Source organism: Mandrillus leucophaeus, unplaced genomic scaffold, assembly GCF_000951045.1.
Source record: "Mandrillus leucophaeus isolate KB7577 unplaced genomic scaffold, Mleu.le_1.0 Scaffold110, whole genome shotgun sequence".
Taxonomy (NCBI): Eukaryota; Metazoa; Chordata; class Mammalia; order Primates; family Cercopithecidae; genus Mandrillus; species Mandrillus leucophaeus.
Window position 1 is genome coordinate 1,798,008 of NW_012099210.1, and position 20,495 is coordinate 1,818,502.

The window sequence follows — 20,495 nt, forward strand, 5'->3', positions numbered from 1 at the left end:
GGCTCACTGCAACCTCTGCCTCCCGGCTTCAAGCAATTCTCCTGCCTCAGCCTCCCGAGTAGCTGGCACTACAGGCAGCTGGCACTACAGGCACCTGCCACCACGCCCGGCTAATTTTTATATTTTTTAGTAGAGATGGGGTTTCACCAGATTGGCCAGGCTGGTCTCAAACTCCTGACCTTGTGGTCTGCCCCCATCCGGCCTCCCAAAGTGCTGGGATTACAGGCGTGAGCCACTGTGTCCAGCCCAGAAGGTTTTTTAATGAACAGAATTATCCTGGCCCACAACAGTATTTTGATGATATTTGTTAAAATACTACACAGTTTGTTATTCTAAGTTTTAGAAAGTAAATGTTTTCTCATTAAAGAAACTTAAATTTTCAAAATGTGGGCTGGGCACAGTGGCTCATGCTTGTAATCCCAGCACTTTTTGAGGCTGAGGCAGCCTTGTCAACATAGCATGACCACCATCTCTACAAAAAAAGTTTTGTTTTGTTTTTTAATGTTTCAAAATATGAATTTGGGGTGCTTGAAACATGACATAAGCAACCATTTCCCCATTTTGCATACTTAGTATTTTCCCCTTCTACTTCAACTGTAAACCAAAACTCCACATCCTGCTCTGCTTAATTCCTTTCTTTACATACGGAAGTATGTACATTTCTTTACTTGCAACAGCAGGATCCTTGACTACTATTAGTTTTACAGTGATTATCAAAATGTTCATCATAGTTTTATGGTAGTAGTATTCAACTTCAAATATTTGTTTTGCAAAATATTGGTTCTTTTCAGGTACTGCACCTCATGGTGCAATTACATAAACAAAGTTTTTAATTAAACTGTAACTTCAAAACTTCAGAAATAGTGAGTACATCCATACTAAGGTAGTTAGGGTCACAGTTGTTTAATTTTACGACATTTGTTTTCTATACTCTCCAACCAGAATCCTCTTTTTTCCTTTACCTCATTATTGTCTTTTCCTCAAGATCCCATATTCGTTTCCACCAACCAAGCTAATGCATGCTGTGAGCCCTCTACAGCTTTCTTTAAAAACTAAGTTCAAAACAGACAAGAGACAATTAATGAGGCAAAGAAATATGGATTTTAAGCTATGAATATGTTGATATTAAGCTACTAATAAAAGGGTTTATTTTTAATGATTGTGAACATGTTTAAAGTCAGTCCTATAATAAAGCATAATTAAATTCTAATTTTAATTTTCTTTTGTATTTTAGTTCCATACAAAAGGAAATATTTATCAGGTAAGTGATGATTTGGTCTTTAAATTTTTCCCACAATTAAAAATATATCAAAATTCTGGCATATTAAAATACTATTACAGATCCCTTTTAAAAATTATGTAATACAAAGTAGAACAATTTTTATGAGAATGTAGAAAGGTCTCTTAGTAATAAGACTCGACATTTTAAATATATTCTACAGTATGTAGTTTTGTCTGGCTTCTTTGACTTGGGAATTTTTTTTAGATTCATCTGTGTTGTGCACATTCACTGAATTTTTTTCCTAAGCCTTATAATACTTTATGAATATATCATATACTGTCCATTCTCTTGTTTACGGATATTTGGATCACTTCTAGTTTCAAACTAATTTGAATAGAGCTGCCTACGAACATTCTCATACATCTTCTTTTGGACTATGTTCTCATTTTCTTTGAGTATATTCTAGAAAGTAGAAAGCTGGGTCATAGGGCAAGTATATGTATTTAGATTTATTAGAAACCACCAAATAATTTTTCAAAATGCTTAAATCATGTTACTACTGGCAGCGTGTCCAAGTTCCATTTGCTCCATGTTCATCCCATGATGGTATTGTCAGTTTCTTTATTTTTAGCCATTCAGATCAGGTGTGTAGTGATCTTTTTGCGGCTTTCATTTTCATTTACCTGATGATGTTGAGCACCTTTCAGATGATTATTTATTTGTATATCTTTTGTGAAAAGGCTTTTACCCATTTTCGGAGTGCGGAGTGCAGAGCTTGACTCGCTGCAGTCTCGACCTCCTGGGCTCAAGCAATTCTTCCACCTCAGCCTCCCAAGTAGCTTGGACTACAGGTGTGGGTCGCCATACCCAGATAATTTTTTTTGTACAGATGGGGTTTCACCCTGTTACCCAGGCTAGTCTCAAACTCCTGGGTTCAAACGATCCACCCACCTCAGCGTCCCAAAGTGCTGAGATTACAGGCGTTGGGCCGCCATGCCCAGCCACCCATATTATTTTTATCGAGTTGCCTTTATTATTGGTAGGAATTTTTAAAATAACTTTTGTTTCTTTAAATTTGGATATGGGCCGGGCTAAATAATACAAAGCTTAGCCGGGCACGGTGGCGAGTGCCTATAATCCCAGCTACTTGGGAGGCTGAGGCAGGGAGAATTACATGAACCTGGGAGGTGGAGGTTGCAGCACTCCAGCCTCAGTAACAGAGTGACTACATCTAAAAACAAAAAAAATTGAATCTGAGTCCTTTGTCAGTTTTCTATTTGGGGGTTACTACGATAGAACTATGACAGAGGAGAAGAAAAGAAGTGTTGAGTTTGTGTGTATACAGGAATTACATCTTCATTTATCTATAGGAAGAAGACAATAAATAACAAGCGTTAGTGTGGATATGCAGCAGTTGGAACTCTTGTGGTGGGAATGTAAAATGGGGCAGCCTCTGTGAAAAACAGTGTGGTGGTTCGTCAAAAAAATTAAAATTACCATATGATCCAGCAATTCCACTTCTCAGTATGTATCCCAAATAACTGAAAGCAAGGAGTCTTTAATATCCGTACACCCATCTCTTTGATAGTTGTGTGTCTATGTTCATAGCATCATTTGCCATAGCCAAAAGGTGGAAGCAACCCGTGTCCATTGATGAAGAGATAAACAAAATGTAATCTGCACATACAAATGAGTATCATTTAGCCTTAAAAGACACGAAAATTCTGACACACGCTACAACATTCATAAACCTGAAGGACATTAGGTTAAACAAAATAAGCCAGTCACAGGCCGGGCACAGTGGCTCACGCCTGTAATCCCAGCACTTTGGGAGGCCGAGGCGGGTGGATCACCTGAGGTCAAGAGTTGGAGACCAGCCTGGCCAACATGGCGAAATCTCGTCTCTACTAAAAAAAAAAAAATTAGGTGAAACCTGGAGGCAGAGGCTGCAGTGAGCCGAGATCGCTCCACTGCACTCCAGCCTGGGCCAGACAGAGCAAGCCTCCATCTAAAAAAAAAAGAAAAATAAGCCAGTCACAAAAGGCCAAGTTCTGTATAATTCTTACCTACAGTATGAGGTACCTGAAGTAGTCAACCTCACCAAGAAACTCTTTGCCAAGGGTTAGGTCAGGGAGAAATGGGAGTTTAATAGGTAGAGTTTCCATTTTACAAAATGAGTTGTTCTGTGAATGGATGGTGGTGATGTAGCACAACGAAGTGAATATACTTAATGCTACTGCTCACCTAAGATATTATTTGTTACATGTAATTCTTTAAATTACATTAAAAAAAATCAAGTAGCAGAAGCATGTTATTTAGACATGGAGATAAATAGCTGAAGCAACAGGAGTGTAGTTAACTTTAAGGAATGGATGTTCAGGTGAGTAGTAGTGGAGCAGGAGCACAGTATTTTCATTACGTATCTTCTAGAACTGATTTCTAAGCTATGTAAATGTATTACTTTGGAAAAAACAGAGATACATGTAAGTTGGAACATTTAGAAAAAAATAGATCTATGGCTTCAAAACCATGAATAGATGAAACATCTGGCAACATAGGGTCTTCAGACTACAGAAAAAGTAATCTCTAAATTCATTACATGTATATATGTGTATGTAAATCTATATTAAATGTGTATAATTTAGTGAGTAAATACTGTGTGTCAGACTTTCTCCTAAAGTTAGACATTGAAGACAGAGCAATGAACACAACAAAAGCCCCTGCTCTCAAGCATACATTCTAGTGGGAAGGGTAAAACAAAAATATGTGAGATAGTGACATATCCTATAGGGAAAACAGGCAGATAAGGATGAATTCCAGTGCAAGAAGGGAGGTGCTGTACTTTTTTATTTTTCGTAGGGTGGCCAGGGAAGGCCTCATTTGATAAGGCCATGAGTTTGCAGAATGAAGACCTAAAGTTAAAGTGAAAGCCTGTCATGTAGAAAGACAGGGATTAGGCTTAGTCTGACTTTAAGGAGTAACGGTAGAGAACATGGGAGTTGAAGCAGCAAGGAAAACCACCCAATAATTAAGTGTAGCTGCAATCTTGGCAAACAGGGAGTTCCCCTTCATACCAAGTGTAAGCTGGAAGATTCCCTTGGGAAGAATACTTTCAACAGAATTAAGGTGTCCATCGTCGGATGCACCTAGTGTGGCAAGCAGACAGGAAAGGGCAAGTTAGTCCAAGCTGGGTTCAGCAAAGGTTACTAGAGAGGACACGGGAGTTAAATCTTCAAGGACAGGTTATCTGAGATGACAAATCAGGACCAAGGTGAAGGGTTGAATTTTTGCTGTCACTAAATGGACTTGGGCAAGTCATTTAAACCCCGTGCCTCAGAATTAAATGCACACAGTTGGCACTCAAACTAATCTGAGGTTACAGCCCAACAAAATGTTTCATATAGTTTTTGAGGTGGATTATACATAGTTCGGTCCTCAGATGATCAGTGTTTAGAACTAGGGCATGAAAGTAGCAGTCAAATAGGAAACAGAAGAAAAATGTGTAGTCTTGATAATTAATAGAGAGAAAGTCTATAATTTCCAGATTGGATGACTGGGCAGTGGCTATTTGCAGGAATTCAGAAGGGATTTGGGAGTAAAGTGGGGGTACACACACATATTTATCTATGGATTTACATACAAAACTTGAATGGTTGAGATTAACCATGGAAAGCTTTGAGTCCACAAAGATGACTAGGAAGCAGTCAAACAGAAGAGAGCAAAGTCAAGGAAGCCAAGTGAGGAGATAACGTCAAGTCTGGACCGCTAACAATCTAGTTGCCTCAGGTTGAACTAAAACATTCACGTGTTTATGCGTGTAGTCATAAAGAGATCATTGTTGACCTTTGCCACAGGAATTTCAGAATGTTGAGAAAATGGATTAAATGGGCTTAAGAAATGACAAAGAAGTGAAAGCTTGTTTCAGTGTTTGTTATGTCTTCTCAAGTAAGGAACATTGTTAGGCTAAAAAGTGTTTTTCCTAAATTGTGTTTCTTTAAAAAAGTAGGATTTCATGGTAAATAGCTATTATATGCTCAAGCAATGGATTTTTCCTTTAATTAATGAGGTAGATAATAGATTTCCTAATGTAAAACTATCCTAACCTCCAGATATAAACTACACATTGTTTTAATACACTGCTCATCAGTTGCCTTGACAACTGACTTTGTCACACATTTAATAGTATGCAGCTAACTAAAACCCCTGGAGTCAACTTTGGCTAAAGGTCACTTGCAGAATGTGAAAATAAAAGCAGCATATATACTTACTGTGTCTCACCCATCTTGGATGCTGTCCAGTTCTTAGGATACCAGGTCTTTTAAAGCTATATGATTTAGTGTGTAAATATTTCTCAATTACCATGATCTTTCAGACTTGTTTTTCTCTATTACCATCATGTAATACCTATTTTTAACGTAGATGCTACTGATTATGAAGCTATTACTGTACAATCATTAGTAGACTGAAATAAAGTGTGTTCACATTGGTAAAGTTAAGGTTCTACACTGAAAATGGGCTATGTTAATTTTAAGAAAACTAACTACGGGGCTGGGCACAGTGGTCCACACCTGTAATCCCAGCACTCTGGGAGGCCGAGGGGGGCAGATCACTTGAGGCCAGGGGTTTCAGACCAACCTGGGCAACATGGCAAAACTCTGTACTAAAAATACAAAAATTAGCTGGACATCAAGGCATGTGCCTGTAATCTCAGCTACCCGGGCTAACACATGAGAATCACTGGCACCCAGAAGGCGGACGTTGCCGTAGCCAAAAACTATGGAAGAACCCCATTTGAACTCAGTTTACAGAATTCTTGGCGGTTTTTTTTTTTTCATTTTAATGTCTTTAATAATACCAACAAATCCACCCTCACACCTTACCAAATATTTACTACCAAATTTTATTTCAGGATTAAAAGATAATTCACTTGTGACCATTTCCTCACTCCTCCCAAAAAATCCTGTCAATATCTGAAAAATATCAATGGCTCTCCCTCACTTTAACAAATAATTTGGCCAGATTTATCTCACTGATCTTATATACTTCCAGGTCTCATTTTACCAAGCACCAGTTAGAAATAATGGGTATTATGAATATAATAATCAAAAATCTGTCAAAATTATTCTGAAAATTTTTCCCATTCTTTAGTCTATTACTATACATAATACAAGTACCTGCCCAAAAGTATTTTCGTCCTCCTAAACCAAGTTACTTTCCTCAATTTATTAAACTGGATTCTTATAGAAAGATTACAAGGGTTTGAATAGGCAAGAACTGCAAAGTTGTACATACTTATAGAACTTTAGGGAAACACACAAAGAATGAATGAATGCAGACACCCAAAAGCAAGGTACTTTTACTGCAGCTCTTGGGTGTTTTTTTCAGTTAAACAAATCTTAAATCCCCAAAGCCAGGTGAACCATTAAACCTCAATAATGTAACATATTATCTAAATACTAGAATTCCTAAAGGGAACAGTAGGTCTGAATTTGTAGTCTTAGAAAGTAAAGCAAAGGAACACAAACTGGAGCATGGTGTACTTGGGTGATTTCCATTTTGGGATCTTCAGTAGAGTGGAGAAGTGCACAACTTCCTAGAAAATTTGAGTAATATTCTTCAGGCCAAGAAATATAAATTTTGATAGGAACAAATGTGCAATTTTTGGTTTTCTCATCAGTGTGGGAAATTCTCAACAGAGAAATGTTTAAAAAAACTACAGTTGTGCTCATCAAAATATACTTGCAACTTGTGTACCCTAATCTCCCATATGTTCTTTTGTCTTTTCCTTTTCAGATAACCATATTTTAATATCAGCTTTGGTGATTGCTAGCATAGTAATTTTGACAGTTTTGGGAGCAATCATTTGGTTCCTGTACAAAAAACATTCTGATTCTCGTTTCACCACAGTTTTTTCAACCGCACCCCAATCACCTTATAACGAAGACTGTGTTTTGGTAGTTGGAGAAGAAAATGAATATCCTGTTCAATTTGAGTAAGTTTTTGGTAATCTTGCACTAAGACATCAACAAAATGCCCTGGCAGAGATTCTTGGGAAAAATTTTAATATAAAACTTGACATTGGATATTAGAGCTTTAATGGTTTTCCTTATTCCAGTAACATTTTTATGTATTCATGTTGTGAAAAGAATCTTTAGGTTCATTAAAAAAACAGGTTTTAGAAATGATCTTAGATCTAATATAGTGATTTTAAGCATCCCGTCAAATGCAGAATCTGTCACTTGAATGAAGGAAAGCTTAAAGCCCAAGAAGCAGATAAAAATAAAAGCTCAGCCTATTTATCTTGCCTGCTGTATCTTCCCTTCTAGTTGACCACATATGTTTATTACTAAACATGAAATGGGGAATAAGTGATTTTAAGTACATTCCATACATTTAAGTATCTTTGATAATTGTTTCTTTGGCAGGTAATTCCTCTAGAATGTGTATTTCCTTTTATGATTTAGATGAAGAAAATTTTACAACTTTTAACACCCCACACCACATAATTTTAGTTTCATTACACACACCATTTTATCACAAATGACTCAAGTTTTAATTAATGTTTATAAGTCTTTTGAAACAAAATATGATCGCTGTGTCCAGGATGGCATGGAGAAAGCTGGCAATTAGGTTAACACTTATATATCCTAGTGCCCCTTTAAGGATTTCTTTCTTGCCACCGTACCTTTTGTACCTTTCCCTGTACAAAGTATTTCATTCTCCTCAAGCATTGATAAATTTTTCCTTCAACGACATGAAAACTCTGTAAACAAAAACCGAAGAAAAACACTAAGTACAACTGTAGTGACAATGATCAGTTTTCAGTGCATTTATTGTACATTTTAAGAAAAAGGTGAAAATCATTTGGGGAGTAAAAAAATGAAAAAGCTGAAATGAGTGTTTTCCTCACCATCAATAAATCAAAAACAGGAAAGATAGAATGTATAAATTTCACATAAATTAGTCATGTATCACTTATCAATGCGGATACGTTCTAAGAAATGCATAGTTAGGGAATCTTCTTGTGTGAAAATCAGCTTGTACTTACACAAACCCAGATGGTATGGCCTATTTTGTTCCAAACCTACACAGCATGTTACTGTGCCGAATACTGCAGACAACTGTAACACAACGGTATTTGTGTATCTAAATATAGAAAAGGCCACAGTAAAAATATGGTCTACTAAGGGAACACTGTTCTATATGTGATCCATTACTGACTGAAGTATATTGTCTATATTTAGAAGTCTGAAGCTCAAAGAAAAGTAATCCCTCTCCTGAATCCACACCCCATCAATTATCTTACTTATGGGGAGATACACTATCTCACTAGCTTGACTAATGGCAACAAAGTCCCAGCTTTTGTAATCTTTCTATTGACCACATGAATCGAAAACACTCATCACAATTAACGGCACTATCATTAATGAGACATAAGTAACTAAAAAGTGACACAAAACTATTAACAGTGTGGCTATGTGGTACTGAAAATGCAGGCATTACACCAGCTGTTACATAAGCACAAGCATGCTCTGTAAGAGCTTTACATTTCTGAGATGTGGTGTAGTGTTTGAGATGTCTATTTTATTACTGATAGACTATTACTAATGTCAATACTGAACACTACCTTGGAATCCCTCCCTGGTTTTCCTATCCGAATTGTACCACTCCTTGAAGAACTACAGGCAAAGTAAAATTATGGCGTATTATATCAACTAAGAGTTCTAAAGGAGTTCTTAAAGGAGTGGTAGAATTTGGGTAGGAAAGTGATTAAGTCCAACTTAAAACCAACACTCTCAAACATCTAGAACTACAATGTCCAATGAGCCACTAACCACATGAGGCTATTTAAGTAAATTAAGTATAGTTTAAAATCCAGTTTCCCAATTACATTAGCCACATTGTCAAGTGTTCAAATCACAGGTGGTTAGTGGCTACCATACTGGGCAACATACATCATAGAACATTTTCATTATAGCAAGCTTTATTGGGCAGTGCTGCTCTTAAATCCTACCTTCCACTCAACTCCCATACAACTTTCTTTTGTATGTTTTGATACTTTCTACCTAATGGCAACTCTTCCAAAACAGCTGTTTTAAACTCTGATTTAATTTTCAATATTTGGTTTCATGGCCTCTGGTAATGAAGTGCTATATACATATATGATGAGTCTCGCTGTGTTGCCCAGGTTAGAGTGCAGTGGCTCAATCTTGGCTCACTCCAATCTCCGCCTTGCAGGTTTTCAAGCGATTCTCCTGCCTCAGTCCCCTTAGTAGCTGGGACCACAGACATCTGTCACCACACCTGGCTTTTTGTATTTTTGGTAGAGACAAGGTTTCACCATATTGGCTGGGCTGGTCTCAAACTCTTGACTTCAAGTGATCCACCCACCTTGGTCTCCCAAAGTGCTGGGAGTACATGTGTGAGCCACCACGCTCGGCCTACATTTTAATTTTCTTTATATACCAGAACATCTATAACAGGCCCCTTATCTACTCATTAGTCAAGAGATAATTGGATTACACACGCAGGCTTGTTTACTACATTCAGAATGTAGAAACTGCCTTCTTCAACATCTTGGTTTTAGCTAGTAATAACAATATAATTCTTTGGCAGATATTTAGAGTAACATTTTAAACTACATTTTCTTAGAAAATTGCATTCTTTGTAGTGAGCAGTGTATGGTCTCTTTTGTTCAGAATTTAAAACTGATAACCAATGAAAGCCTTTTCTCTAATTCCTCTACTGTCATTTACATGATAATCTGAAGCTAATACGACAATATTTAAATACTAAGTGGTACTAGGGAACTAAAAGAATACTGTAAAGCTTAAGCCATTGTTATCACTGTCATTTAGCATTTAATGACAAAACTATACAGAATTATCTTATATGCATACCAATCAATGTTTTGTACCATTTAGTTAAAATTTTTAAATAAAGTTTTATGGGTTAAGCAGAACATAATTGTCATACTGAATTTTATTAAAAGTATATATACTTCAAATTCAAAGCAACCCTAAGGACCCACAGAATATATTAAAACTACCACCCTAAAATTTTATATTTTTGCTTTAAGACAGACAATGCAAAGATAACTGGCAAGAGGTGAGCAATATTTTAGAACATTTATATTACTGCTTAAAATGAGATTTGCAATTTTAATAAAATTATTGGTTATGAAGTTTGATGTCTTCTTTGGGCACCAGTTTAAAAGGAAACATTTCAAACTGTAAAATAAATCAGTGTGCACTTTATTTCGAGCCAATGTTTTACAGAAGACCAACAAACTAAGTGTGGGCAAACTGTTCATTCACTTGAGAAATTACATGGTTCCATTTAGGTTTGAAAAAGTAGTTTGTTGCCATAACATCAGACCTTAAGGTGTTTTAAAGTGTATCCTAAGGGTATTGACAGAAGAAAAATACAGTGTTGTGGAAGTATACACAACTCATGACCACAGTATAGATCCATTCGTGGTAAATAATGTTCATCTGTTCTCCAAAGGTAGTGAAAAATATTAAGTCATCAAATAAATGCTCAGAATTACCAAGGAACAGTTAGAAACGACCAGGATCCAAACAGGTTATTTATATATTTATCTATAAAGAAGTGACAACACTAAAAAACACATTGAAAACCAGTGTTTTAAACTCTGAATGTGGGACTTAAAAATATTCCATTAACTTAAGATTGCAATAATTTTTTTTTAAACCAAATAGCATTTGACTGGCAAGTCTCATATAATTTAGAGCTGTAATATTCCTAAAAGGAATATCTACATACTATAGCCTATCAAATATAATCTGCATTCTGCAAATCAATACAAAAATCTATCCATCATTTATACATTTTATATTTATATACTTTTTAAAAATTAGATTTTATTGCTAAGTGAATTTGGAATTCAAATTAAATTTGGAAACCTAATATAATGCTCTTCTCATAACTTCCCCATTCTTTTTTAAATTTTTAAACACTGGAAGCAAATGATTATCAAAATGAGACTGCAACTTAAGGCATTTTAAAAGAAAAAATAATTAGGTGCCATATAGCATTTTATTTCAAAAGTATATTTTGTCCCACTTTTCTCACTAGCAAGAGTAAAACACAAACCTTTTTTCATAAATAAGACTACAGTAATCAGAACACAAAAAAAGGGTTGATAGGCATTGCTTATTTAAAACAAGGGTAATACTTCCCCACTTACTTAAAAGAAAAAAACCTTTTTGATTACCAGTTTATAAACATCAGATTTGCTATGTTAAAAAGTCCAGCAGAATTTTAATTCAGCAACACTTGAGAATGAATATATATATACAGGCATACATGTGTATGTATATATTCATTTTATATATAGTAAATGTATTTATTAGCCATTCCCCCACAAAAGTAATTTATATTTAATTGCCATTTTTAATAAACATTTGTGTTTACAGATCATCCATCTGTCTTATATGAAGTTAGGCAATATCAAATGTCCTGTTATGGTCTCCATCTTCTTCGGAATCATCCTCTGAAGCTGTTGAAAGAAAACAGGATGATCAAGAATGATTTTAAGGGGGATAAGAATGGGAAGTGTAAATATGAAGCCAGAACAGCAATGACTTGTAAAAACAAAAATCCCAATTTAGTATACTGTTTGATCAAAATGATAAGTTGTATGACAGGGTTAGGGTGGTTTGACTGGGTGATGCCCAACCACAATGCTCCCGCCCCCACATCTTTTTGTAATGTTATATCAATTTTTATAAAAATGAAAATGCTTAAAAATGTGGTTCAAGAGCATCTTCTAAAATGTTTCTGAGCTCAGTCTGTGTTCATAGTAGCTAATGATATATAAACACCAGGAAAAAAGTGAACTTAAGGCAAGTGCTCTCACACACCTGAGTAGAATCTGGCTTATTACCGCTGCATGTTTGATGCATCCGATGAGAATGAAAAGAAATGTACATAGAATAAGAGGTTATGGGTGTTCTTGCAATTTACATCCAAGCTATGTCTATACAATGCCAAGATAAAAGTTCATTTAGTAAGTCAAAAAAGCTTCATATAGACACAGCCTAAATTAAAATAATTGGATTCAGTAAAAACCTACTGTTGATTATTCCCCTTTCTCCACACTGTCAGAAACTTATCACTTTTGCAACATTTCTGACCTCAATTTATTCAAGTCACTAGTGGCTCAAGAGTTAAAAATAAAGCATCCTCGGTGTCTTTAGGAAAGACATAGTAAGTATAAAACTATGAATTCTGTGAACTGCTTTGCATGTGAAAGAAAATGCAAGCTCACTAAAATAAACATCTAACCAGCATCTTTCCCCCATTATCAAGGGCAAAAAGGCTTAATGCACTCTCTATTTATATTTATACTGGACAAATTAAGAGCATCCAACAAACAGAATCAACCTAGGGCAAAGCACAGAAAAACTATGCAACACTAATAGATTTAAATCCATTTAATAAATGACACAAGCATATAACTAACTCATGACTGATATAAACTCTTATGCTGTATCACTGAGAAATACCAAACTAAAAGATTATACAGCTTATTAAGGAACTTCTTGTGTTTTTCCATTTAACTCTACAGGAGAGGACAATTTAGTCAGAACCCATTTCAGAATGTATTAATACTCTGATATTTAGGGGTTAACTTGCCCCTTGTCTTTCATGCTCATTTGAGTTTGGACATATTTCACCTTCATCTTTCTCTTCCCACATGTTAGGAGTAGACAATACTATGTTTAAGAAATCAAATTTTAAAAGAGAATGTTAGTTTTTTAAAATGGAGAAATCTGGGGAAAACATACACTGAAACAAATTACTATCATGATATTGGACAAAGTATAAATTGTAATTTAAAAAAACAGAGACCTTTGTATTAGGCCAACCTAAGGGATCTGAAAGAAGGTATAAAGAGAAAAAATTTTATACCAAGTGAATTCGCACTGACTCCTTTCTTTTCACATATCCTAATTAAAATTGTGAAAATATGTTACCTGGTTTCATCTCAAGACCTTTTAAAAGTTGAAAGTAGTATAGAATTAATGACAAAAATCTATGATTTAGATTACCTAGAATTAAAAGGTTCCTATGAGGACTAAGTCTTTTTTAAACCTTACTTCAAAGGATGCTGAGCTTTCTGTAAAAGTAAAAATGTTGTGCGCACTATAGATAACATTCCAAATAATTTGAAGATGAGTACAGAAAGTAATTCTTCAGTATTCAACTGAAGAATACATATTTTAAAAAGACACTTCAGGTAGTGTTTTGGAATGGGCAACAAAGGGTGAAAAAGTAAAATATGTAGGGGGTGGGTGGGGTAATCTTCAATTTCTAGCTGTTCCAGAGCCAATACATGTGCCCACATGGTATGAAGCACACTGGAAGTTACAGGACATTAAGAAGAGGATAGGCTGTACAGATGCCTGTAAAGATTTGAGAATTAAGTGCCTTCACTTATAATCCCAGCCAGAAATCCTGAGGCTGGAATGTGATCTTAAGAGACTGGAGCTGTTGGCAGCGCTGGCTACCTATTAAAGGTCCATGAGGACCTACAAAAAGCCAAACAACAACAACAAAAAAAAACCCACAAACAAAAGCCCTTTATGGCTTCTGATATGGATTCAGAATTAGGATTCCCTGTCCCGTATTTTCCTGGAATCATATATAAGCCCAGGAATAATCTCTTATGATCTAACAAAGCTGAGTAACAGGTAAAATTTCTTACCAAAAACAAAACAAAACAAAATCCTAACAGATTAAGAAATGTGGTTTCATTAGTAGTTAAGATTTATGCCTTCGTTTTTATTATAAATCCTGAAATCAAGGTGATCAACAATAAATTTCTCTTTGAAAAAAAAAGTAAAATGCAGTTAAAATTATATCCTTCCATACCTTAAAATATGCTTTAAAAAAAAACAAAAACAAAAACACTAATGTCAGTTGCCCAACCCATATTTCCCAAATCAATCATTTTGGTATTATTAAGTCTATAAATGAGCTCTAATTTGGCAGAACAGAAGATATACTTAGGTTTTGCTTTGGGTTTAATTTGCAAAAGTAAATTCAACAAGTCTGGGGAGGGGAAATTCCACCTACTTTCGAGATCTTCCATATGTGCCTGAAGAGTTCTTGCAAGGTTAATAAACTAGAAACAATGCAGAAAGAAATACAGTAGTTTAAATGTTGCAAATGGCTCTAGAGAATCAGTATAGGAGATTCATTTCTACTTAAAAAGTCAAACATCATTTTAAGCCTTTAAATAGGGGTTTGTCTCCCCCCAACATCAAAAATCACAAGCTTAATGGTATTAATTTTTAAATGTTTTATATAATCTTTATAATCATGTAGAAACCAGTTTTTAAAAATTGGGAGCAGATACAATAATTTTATCCAATGATATTGCTTATAAACACTTCAAAAAATTATGAAATGGAGGAAAAAAACCCCAAAAAAACCACCCTTGTATTTGGACCCAAATAAATTCAGTTTCAGTGGGCGCGCGCACACACACACACACACAAAAAAAAACTCCCAAGAACCAATATTTTCCTACCTACATTTGATAAAAGTATACATTTGGTTCTATACATTAAAAAAAATCCTAATGACTTCCACTTTGGAGTGTCATTCAACATTCTGTAATTTCCCACTTTTAAAACTTAATACGAACTTTTAGAAACACATGAATTCAAAAGTTCTTAGATGTTTTATATGGTTTATTCATTCTGAAGACTTAAGGTACCTTTTTAGAAATCATTTTATGGTATTAAGGTTTTAAGGGTTCACAATTTCTAAAGTACTTAGAAGTCAAGAGATCTTTGCTCAAATTCTGAATGCTCCTGATAGATAATATGAATGCTCTTCAATGATAATTATCTATTAACTGGCTCACTGGAATAATGTCCACATGATGATAAAATAAAGAAAAATATTTTACTAATTTAGAAAGAGTATTATATATGTTGAATTGCAGTTACTTGATAATGTTCAAAATAAAAACATTACATGAACTCTACTACATTTTTATCACCGAAGTTAACATTTATATAAGGAAGTCTGAAGGATATATTTATGAACACATTTCAAGATATGAAGTGTTCAGAATGCTACAATAATGGCAGATATATAGAGACCTTAGCCCTTGCTACACAAAATGGCCCAGGCAGCAGAGCATAAAGTTTCCTCTGGTACACTGAGGCAAAGAGCATCATTTACTTATAAATACCTAACATACAGCTAGCCCAAATGTCATATTATGGCTAACAGCGTACACAGTAAACAACCAACTATTCCATATCTAAAATACTTTGTAATATGGACACTTTAAAATTAGTACACTGGTAATCTTTTGTAGAACAGTAACAAATAAATTGAAGTTAATTTCCCATACTCTTTGGCTTTTGGAGTTCAATTTCAGGTTTCTAAGTGATAATACTCAGGTTTTGTTTTTGTTTTAATAATAAAAAGCCCATTTTCCCTTGATGTTTCCAATTCTGTTTTTCAATGAAATACATTCCAATTACCTTCGAGAGCTAGAAAATTACTTCTTTCTCTAAAATAACTTTATGAGAAAATCAGGCTGCTTGTTATAGAATACAGCAATTTCCATTAAATCTACAGTATCTTTATTTTTAAGAAACATTTAAAAAATAAAAGCTCCCCAAAGGAAATAAGATGTCAACATATAAAACAATCTGCTTTCCAAGGCAAACACTTGCTGCATCATACCCTCCCTCTCCCCGACTTCATTATTACTTACTCGGACACGTGTGCTTGGTTCATTTGTATTTCCCATCATATCAGAAAAGCTTTGTTCGCACAAGTGCAGTAACACCACTAGGTAGAGACCAGAGCTGATAAACTCATACTCAGCCTTCAATAGGGAAGCAAACAGGAGAAAAGAAAAATACAGAGAATGAAAAATTAGTAGAATTGAGATTGATACTCACAGTACACTGATAAACTAGAGGAAATGTATTCATATCCAGTTCCTAGTAAGGGATACAATGCCATTTATTAAGAAAAAAGACTATCCTTTATAATTTCATAAAATTTTACTTTTTATTCTCATACAGTCTTTAGTGTAATGACTTTATATAAAAATGGAACTTTTAAATAATTTGATGGTGGAATGAATGCTTTGGTTTTCCATAAAGCTCACAGATTTCATTATACAAATGGCTATAGCTATATATGCTTAGTTAAAAATTACATTTCATCTATAGCTATGCCAATATACTACTATAACTATTCTGATAGCTCAAGTGTTTTTCTGTGTAATACAATCAACTTAAAGGCACAGTAAATAAAAGAATGAGTAAAGGTAAGAGATCATTCACACAGAAATTTGTAGTTAGTAAAAACAGTTCTTCAATTCAAAACTGTTCTGTTGTGTTAACCTAAAAAGCAGCAGCTGAGACAAAATTAACAGAGTTTATTTTAGTTAAGGTTCAGGACTGCTGCCAGGCTCACACTTCCAAGTTGCCTTGGGGAGAGTGCCCCAGAGAACAAAAGAAAAGCTCAAATTTTTAAAGAAAAAAGGACAAATCCAGAAGGGAGAGGTAACAAAAGTTGTTCATTCTGAATTCTCAACATTGGTTTACAGAAATAATGTTGGTTAGTGATTGGCTATACACTATTGAACTATAGGGTATATGACATTTTATGTCTACTTGGCACTAGTTAGTCTAGAAGCCCCAAAGTAAGTGGCTTCAAGAGGTATTTATTTAGCTCAAGGGAGAGTGAGATGCGAATGCTGTCACATTTTAAATACTTCTCTGAACCTGGTAATTTAAAGGGGTTCATATTACTCAGATTAAAAGTTTCTCTCCCCCGCCCACAGCTGTTTTCAAGCCATGAATATAAATCATAAATATAGTATTATTAAAAATCTAATCTGTCCTGTAATTTTTACAGTGAACTATTTACAAACTGAATTGGGCAACTGGTTCACTGGACGTCAAGAACTCTATGTTCTTAGTACCAGCTTCAGCAACTAACTGGTTATCAGTCTACTGAGTATTCAAGAAATTTGAGGCCAGTTGTGGTGGCTCACGCCTATAATCCCAGCACTTTGGGAGGCTGAGGTGGGTGGATCACTTGAGGTCAGGAGTTCAAGACCAGCCTGGCCAACATGGCGAAACCCTATCTCTACTAAAAACACAAAAGTTAGCTGGGTGTGGTGGTGGGAGCCTGTAATACCAGCTACTTGGGAGGCTGAGGCAGGAGAATCGCTTGAACCCGGGAGGCAAAGGTTGCAGTTGGCTGAGATCATGCCATTGTACTCCAGCCTGGGCGACAAGAGTGAACCTCTATCTCAAAAAAAAAAAAAAACTGAAATGATTCACTTAATAATTATTGTTGCTTATTTTGAACTTAAAAGGAAATTATATATCCAGAACACTTTTTAAAAATTTTAAATGGGGCCAATCACAGTGGCTCACGCCTGTAATCCCAGCACTTCAGGTGGCTAAGGTGGGTGGATCACCTAAGGTCAGGAGTTCAAGACCAGCCTGGCCAACATGGTGAAACCCCGTCCCTACTAAAAATACAATTAGCCTGGTGTAGAGGCGAGTGCCTGCAATCCCACCTACTTGGGAGGCTGAGGCAAGAGAATAGCTTAAACCCAGGAGGCAGAGGTTGTAGTGAGCTGAGATCGCGCCATTGCACTCCAGCCTGGGCAACAGAGTCTGGGCTCCATCTCAAAAAAAAAAAAAAAAAAAAGGTTATCACCTTGCAAAAGATCAAGCCACTGGTTAATGTGGAAATACAAACAAATCACTTAAAATTAGTGTAGCTATCAGGCCACTAGAATCTATTGTTCATACAGAACAAACAAGTTAAAACCAGGAAGTTTAATCAAGGCTGTCATTGTTTTTACAATGACTCCACCTAGTATCTCCTAACACTTCTAAAGAATATGGTTCATTAAAATGCTTAGAAAACAATAAAAACATTCTTGACTGAGATCAAAAAGGAAAAAACTGGCCGGGTACGGTGGCTCATGCCTGTATTCCCAGTACTTTGGGAGGCTGACGCAGGTGGATCATGAGGTCAGGAATTCGAGACCAGCCTGACCATCATGGTGAAACCCCATCTCTACTAAAAATACAATTAGCTGGGCATGGCGGCAAATGCCTGTAAACCCAGCTAGTCAGGGGGCTGAGGCAGGAGAATCGCTTAAACCCGGGAGGCAGAGGTCACAGTGAGCCGAGATCATACCAATGCACTCCAGCCTGGGCGACAAAGTGAAACTCCATCTCAAAAAAACAAACCAAAACCAAAACCAAAACAAAAGGAAAAAACTGCCTTTGAGAGACAGGATGAAGCATCTTGGGAAGGAAGATGGCAGAAGAAACAATCCTTTTGAAACCTACTCTCATTTTAAGAAGGCAAGTTATGTATTTATACTTATTTCTGCATGATTCCACTTTTCCATGTTTCCTCTGGTTTTTAAATAACAATGCTCAGCTATCTACAGAAAACTCCTTGGGGATTTAAAACATTGCCTTGCTGAAAGTCATTTTCTTTTTGGATACCTAGTGCATCGGAGAATAAAATAACATAACTGGCATTAGAGTAGCACCTATGCTACATCAACTGCTTAATGTTTCCATTCTCTAGATCAGTGATTCTTTATCTGGATCCAAGCAATTAGCTTCAAAGGATCTGGGAATCCCCTAGAGACGGAATTTGTGTCTTATATATTTTCTAAGAAGGGTACATAGTTTTAATCAGATTTTCAAAGGGTATCTATTATTCCCACACTTAAAATATATTATTGTATGATTCTATTTGTATGAAATATCCAGGATAAGTAAATCCATAAAACAACACAGACTGGTAGTTGCCAGGGGCTGACAGCACAGAATGGGGAGCAACTGTTCAATGGGTAGAGGGTTTTCTTTTAGAGTGATGAAAATGTTTTGGAACTAAACAGAGATGGCGGCCACACAAAATGGTTTTTATGTTTTGTAAATCTCATTCAATATAACAAAAGAGGGGAGGATCCATTACCCCTACATTTAAAAAGTGTTTTTGTTTTCTGTTTTGTAGAGACTGGGTCTTGCTATGTTGCCAAGGCTGGTCTCAAACTCCTGGTCTCAAACAATCATCCCGTCTTAGCCTGCCAAAGTGCTAGGTGTAAGTGTGAGCTATTGTACCTGGCCAGAAAGTGTTTTTCAAGCACTTCATGCATTCCCTTTACAGCATATCTTTCTTTCTTTGTTTTTTCTTAAACAAATATGCTAACCACACTTCAACAATTTGGCTCTAAAGTCACCCTTGTAATCTCCTTTAAACACACATCTGCCCCACCTCCTGAATTTTCCTTCAGTAAAGAAAAAGGCGGAAATTATTGAGCTCTTCATTCTAACTGTATCATTTATGCATCTCAAAAAACTTACAGCTGTGGGGAAATAAGGTTGACATCCCTATTTTGGAACAACTTTCCTAAGCTTAAGGGAAAAATAAAAAAAAATTATGAAATTCTAACACCTAATGCAGTAACAGAATTATGTTAAGAACATTATCATTGTTGTTATTATTTTAATGCAAGGTTTCTGACCATGATTTAATCTTTTCTTCAAGAGCTGTCCTTGAAGCATAGAATAGACACTTACCAAATTAGGCAAAATATACTAACTTGTTCATTTGCATGAGCTCTATGTAGTTCATGAATATCAAAATCCTCCAGGTTAAGCTCCAGCTTCTCTTTACATAGTTCACAGGTGGTTACAGCTTCTAATGAAGAACCTGGTAAAAATTAAATTACAAGTAAAGCTTAGTTTTACAATGTCTTCATAAAACACTTTTGCTCGCTAAGTTTTAATCTTAAAACAAATAAAACCTTAAAGGAAAGGAGAAGAAAAGGAAATATTACATTTCTGCAGTAAACCAGTAATGTCCCCTAATAGAGCAGTCTATAATATCCAATGTGCACGTTAGGTCCTGCCCTATGATAATAAGCCACCACCATTATTTAGATACCTTGGTTGTTTTCTTCCTCCCAGATACTCAGACATCCTTGATCCTGGGAAGCAGACAGAGGCAATGGAACGTCATCTGTACTTCCTACTTACTCATTAAGTACTTTGACATGATGCCATGAAAACAATGTTTAGTGATGTAACATCTCAAACACCTAGTTACACACCCAAGGTCACATCAAAGATACACCAAAGTATCTTTGATATGACAACACATACCTAAGACCTTCTGGAGTTTAAGGAATGTGTCTGCCTTACTTGCTAGAAAGGGAAAAAAG

At 35.6% G+C, this 20,495-nt stretch overlaps 2 protein-coding genes across 4 annotated transcripts in view; one reads left to right on the plus strand and one right to left on the minus strand.

The window, feature by feature from the left end:
* The window catches only part of CD302 (CD302 molecule), a 14,469-nt gene extending 4,285 nt beyond the window's left edge, over window positions 1-10,184 (plus strand). Inside the window, exon 4 of the mRNA XM_011991548.1 lies at window positions 7,016-10,184. Coding sequence (XP_011846938.1) covers window positions 7,016-7,218 — 203 coding nt within the window. The 3' untranslated portion in view covers window positions 7,219-10,184. The remainder of the gene's footprint in view (window positions 1-7,015) is intronic.
* Window positions 10,185-10,450: 266 nt separating this feature from the next.
* Window positions 10,451-20,495, minus strand: part of MARCH7 (membrane-associated ring finger (C3HC4) 7, E3 ubiquitin protein ligase) — a 55,033-nt gene continuing 44,988 nt past the window's right edge. For 2 of the 3 annotated variants that reach the window (XM_011991598.1, XM_011991590.1), the window contains exons 7-10: window positions 19,875-19,984; window positions 15,990-16,103; window positions 14,327-14,375; window positions 10,461-11,744 (exon numbers count right to left, since the gene is read on the minus strand). In XM_011991598.1, the coding sequence (XP_011846988.1) occupies window positions 11,686-11,744; window positions 14,327-14,375; window positions 15,990-16,103; window positions 19,875-19,984 (332 nt within the window). In that variant the 3' untranslated portion in view covers window positions 10,461-11,685. Of the gene's footprint in view, window positions 11,745-14,326; window positions 14,376-15,989; window positions 16,104-19,874; window positions 19,985-20,495 lie in introns of all 3 variants that reach the window. The other variant, XM_011991608.1, reaches the window with a different exon arrangement.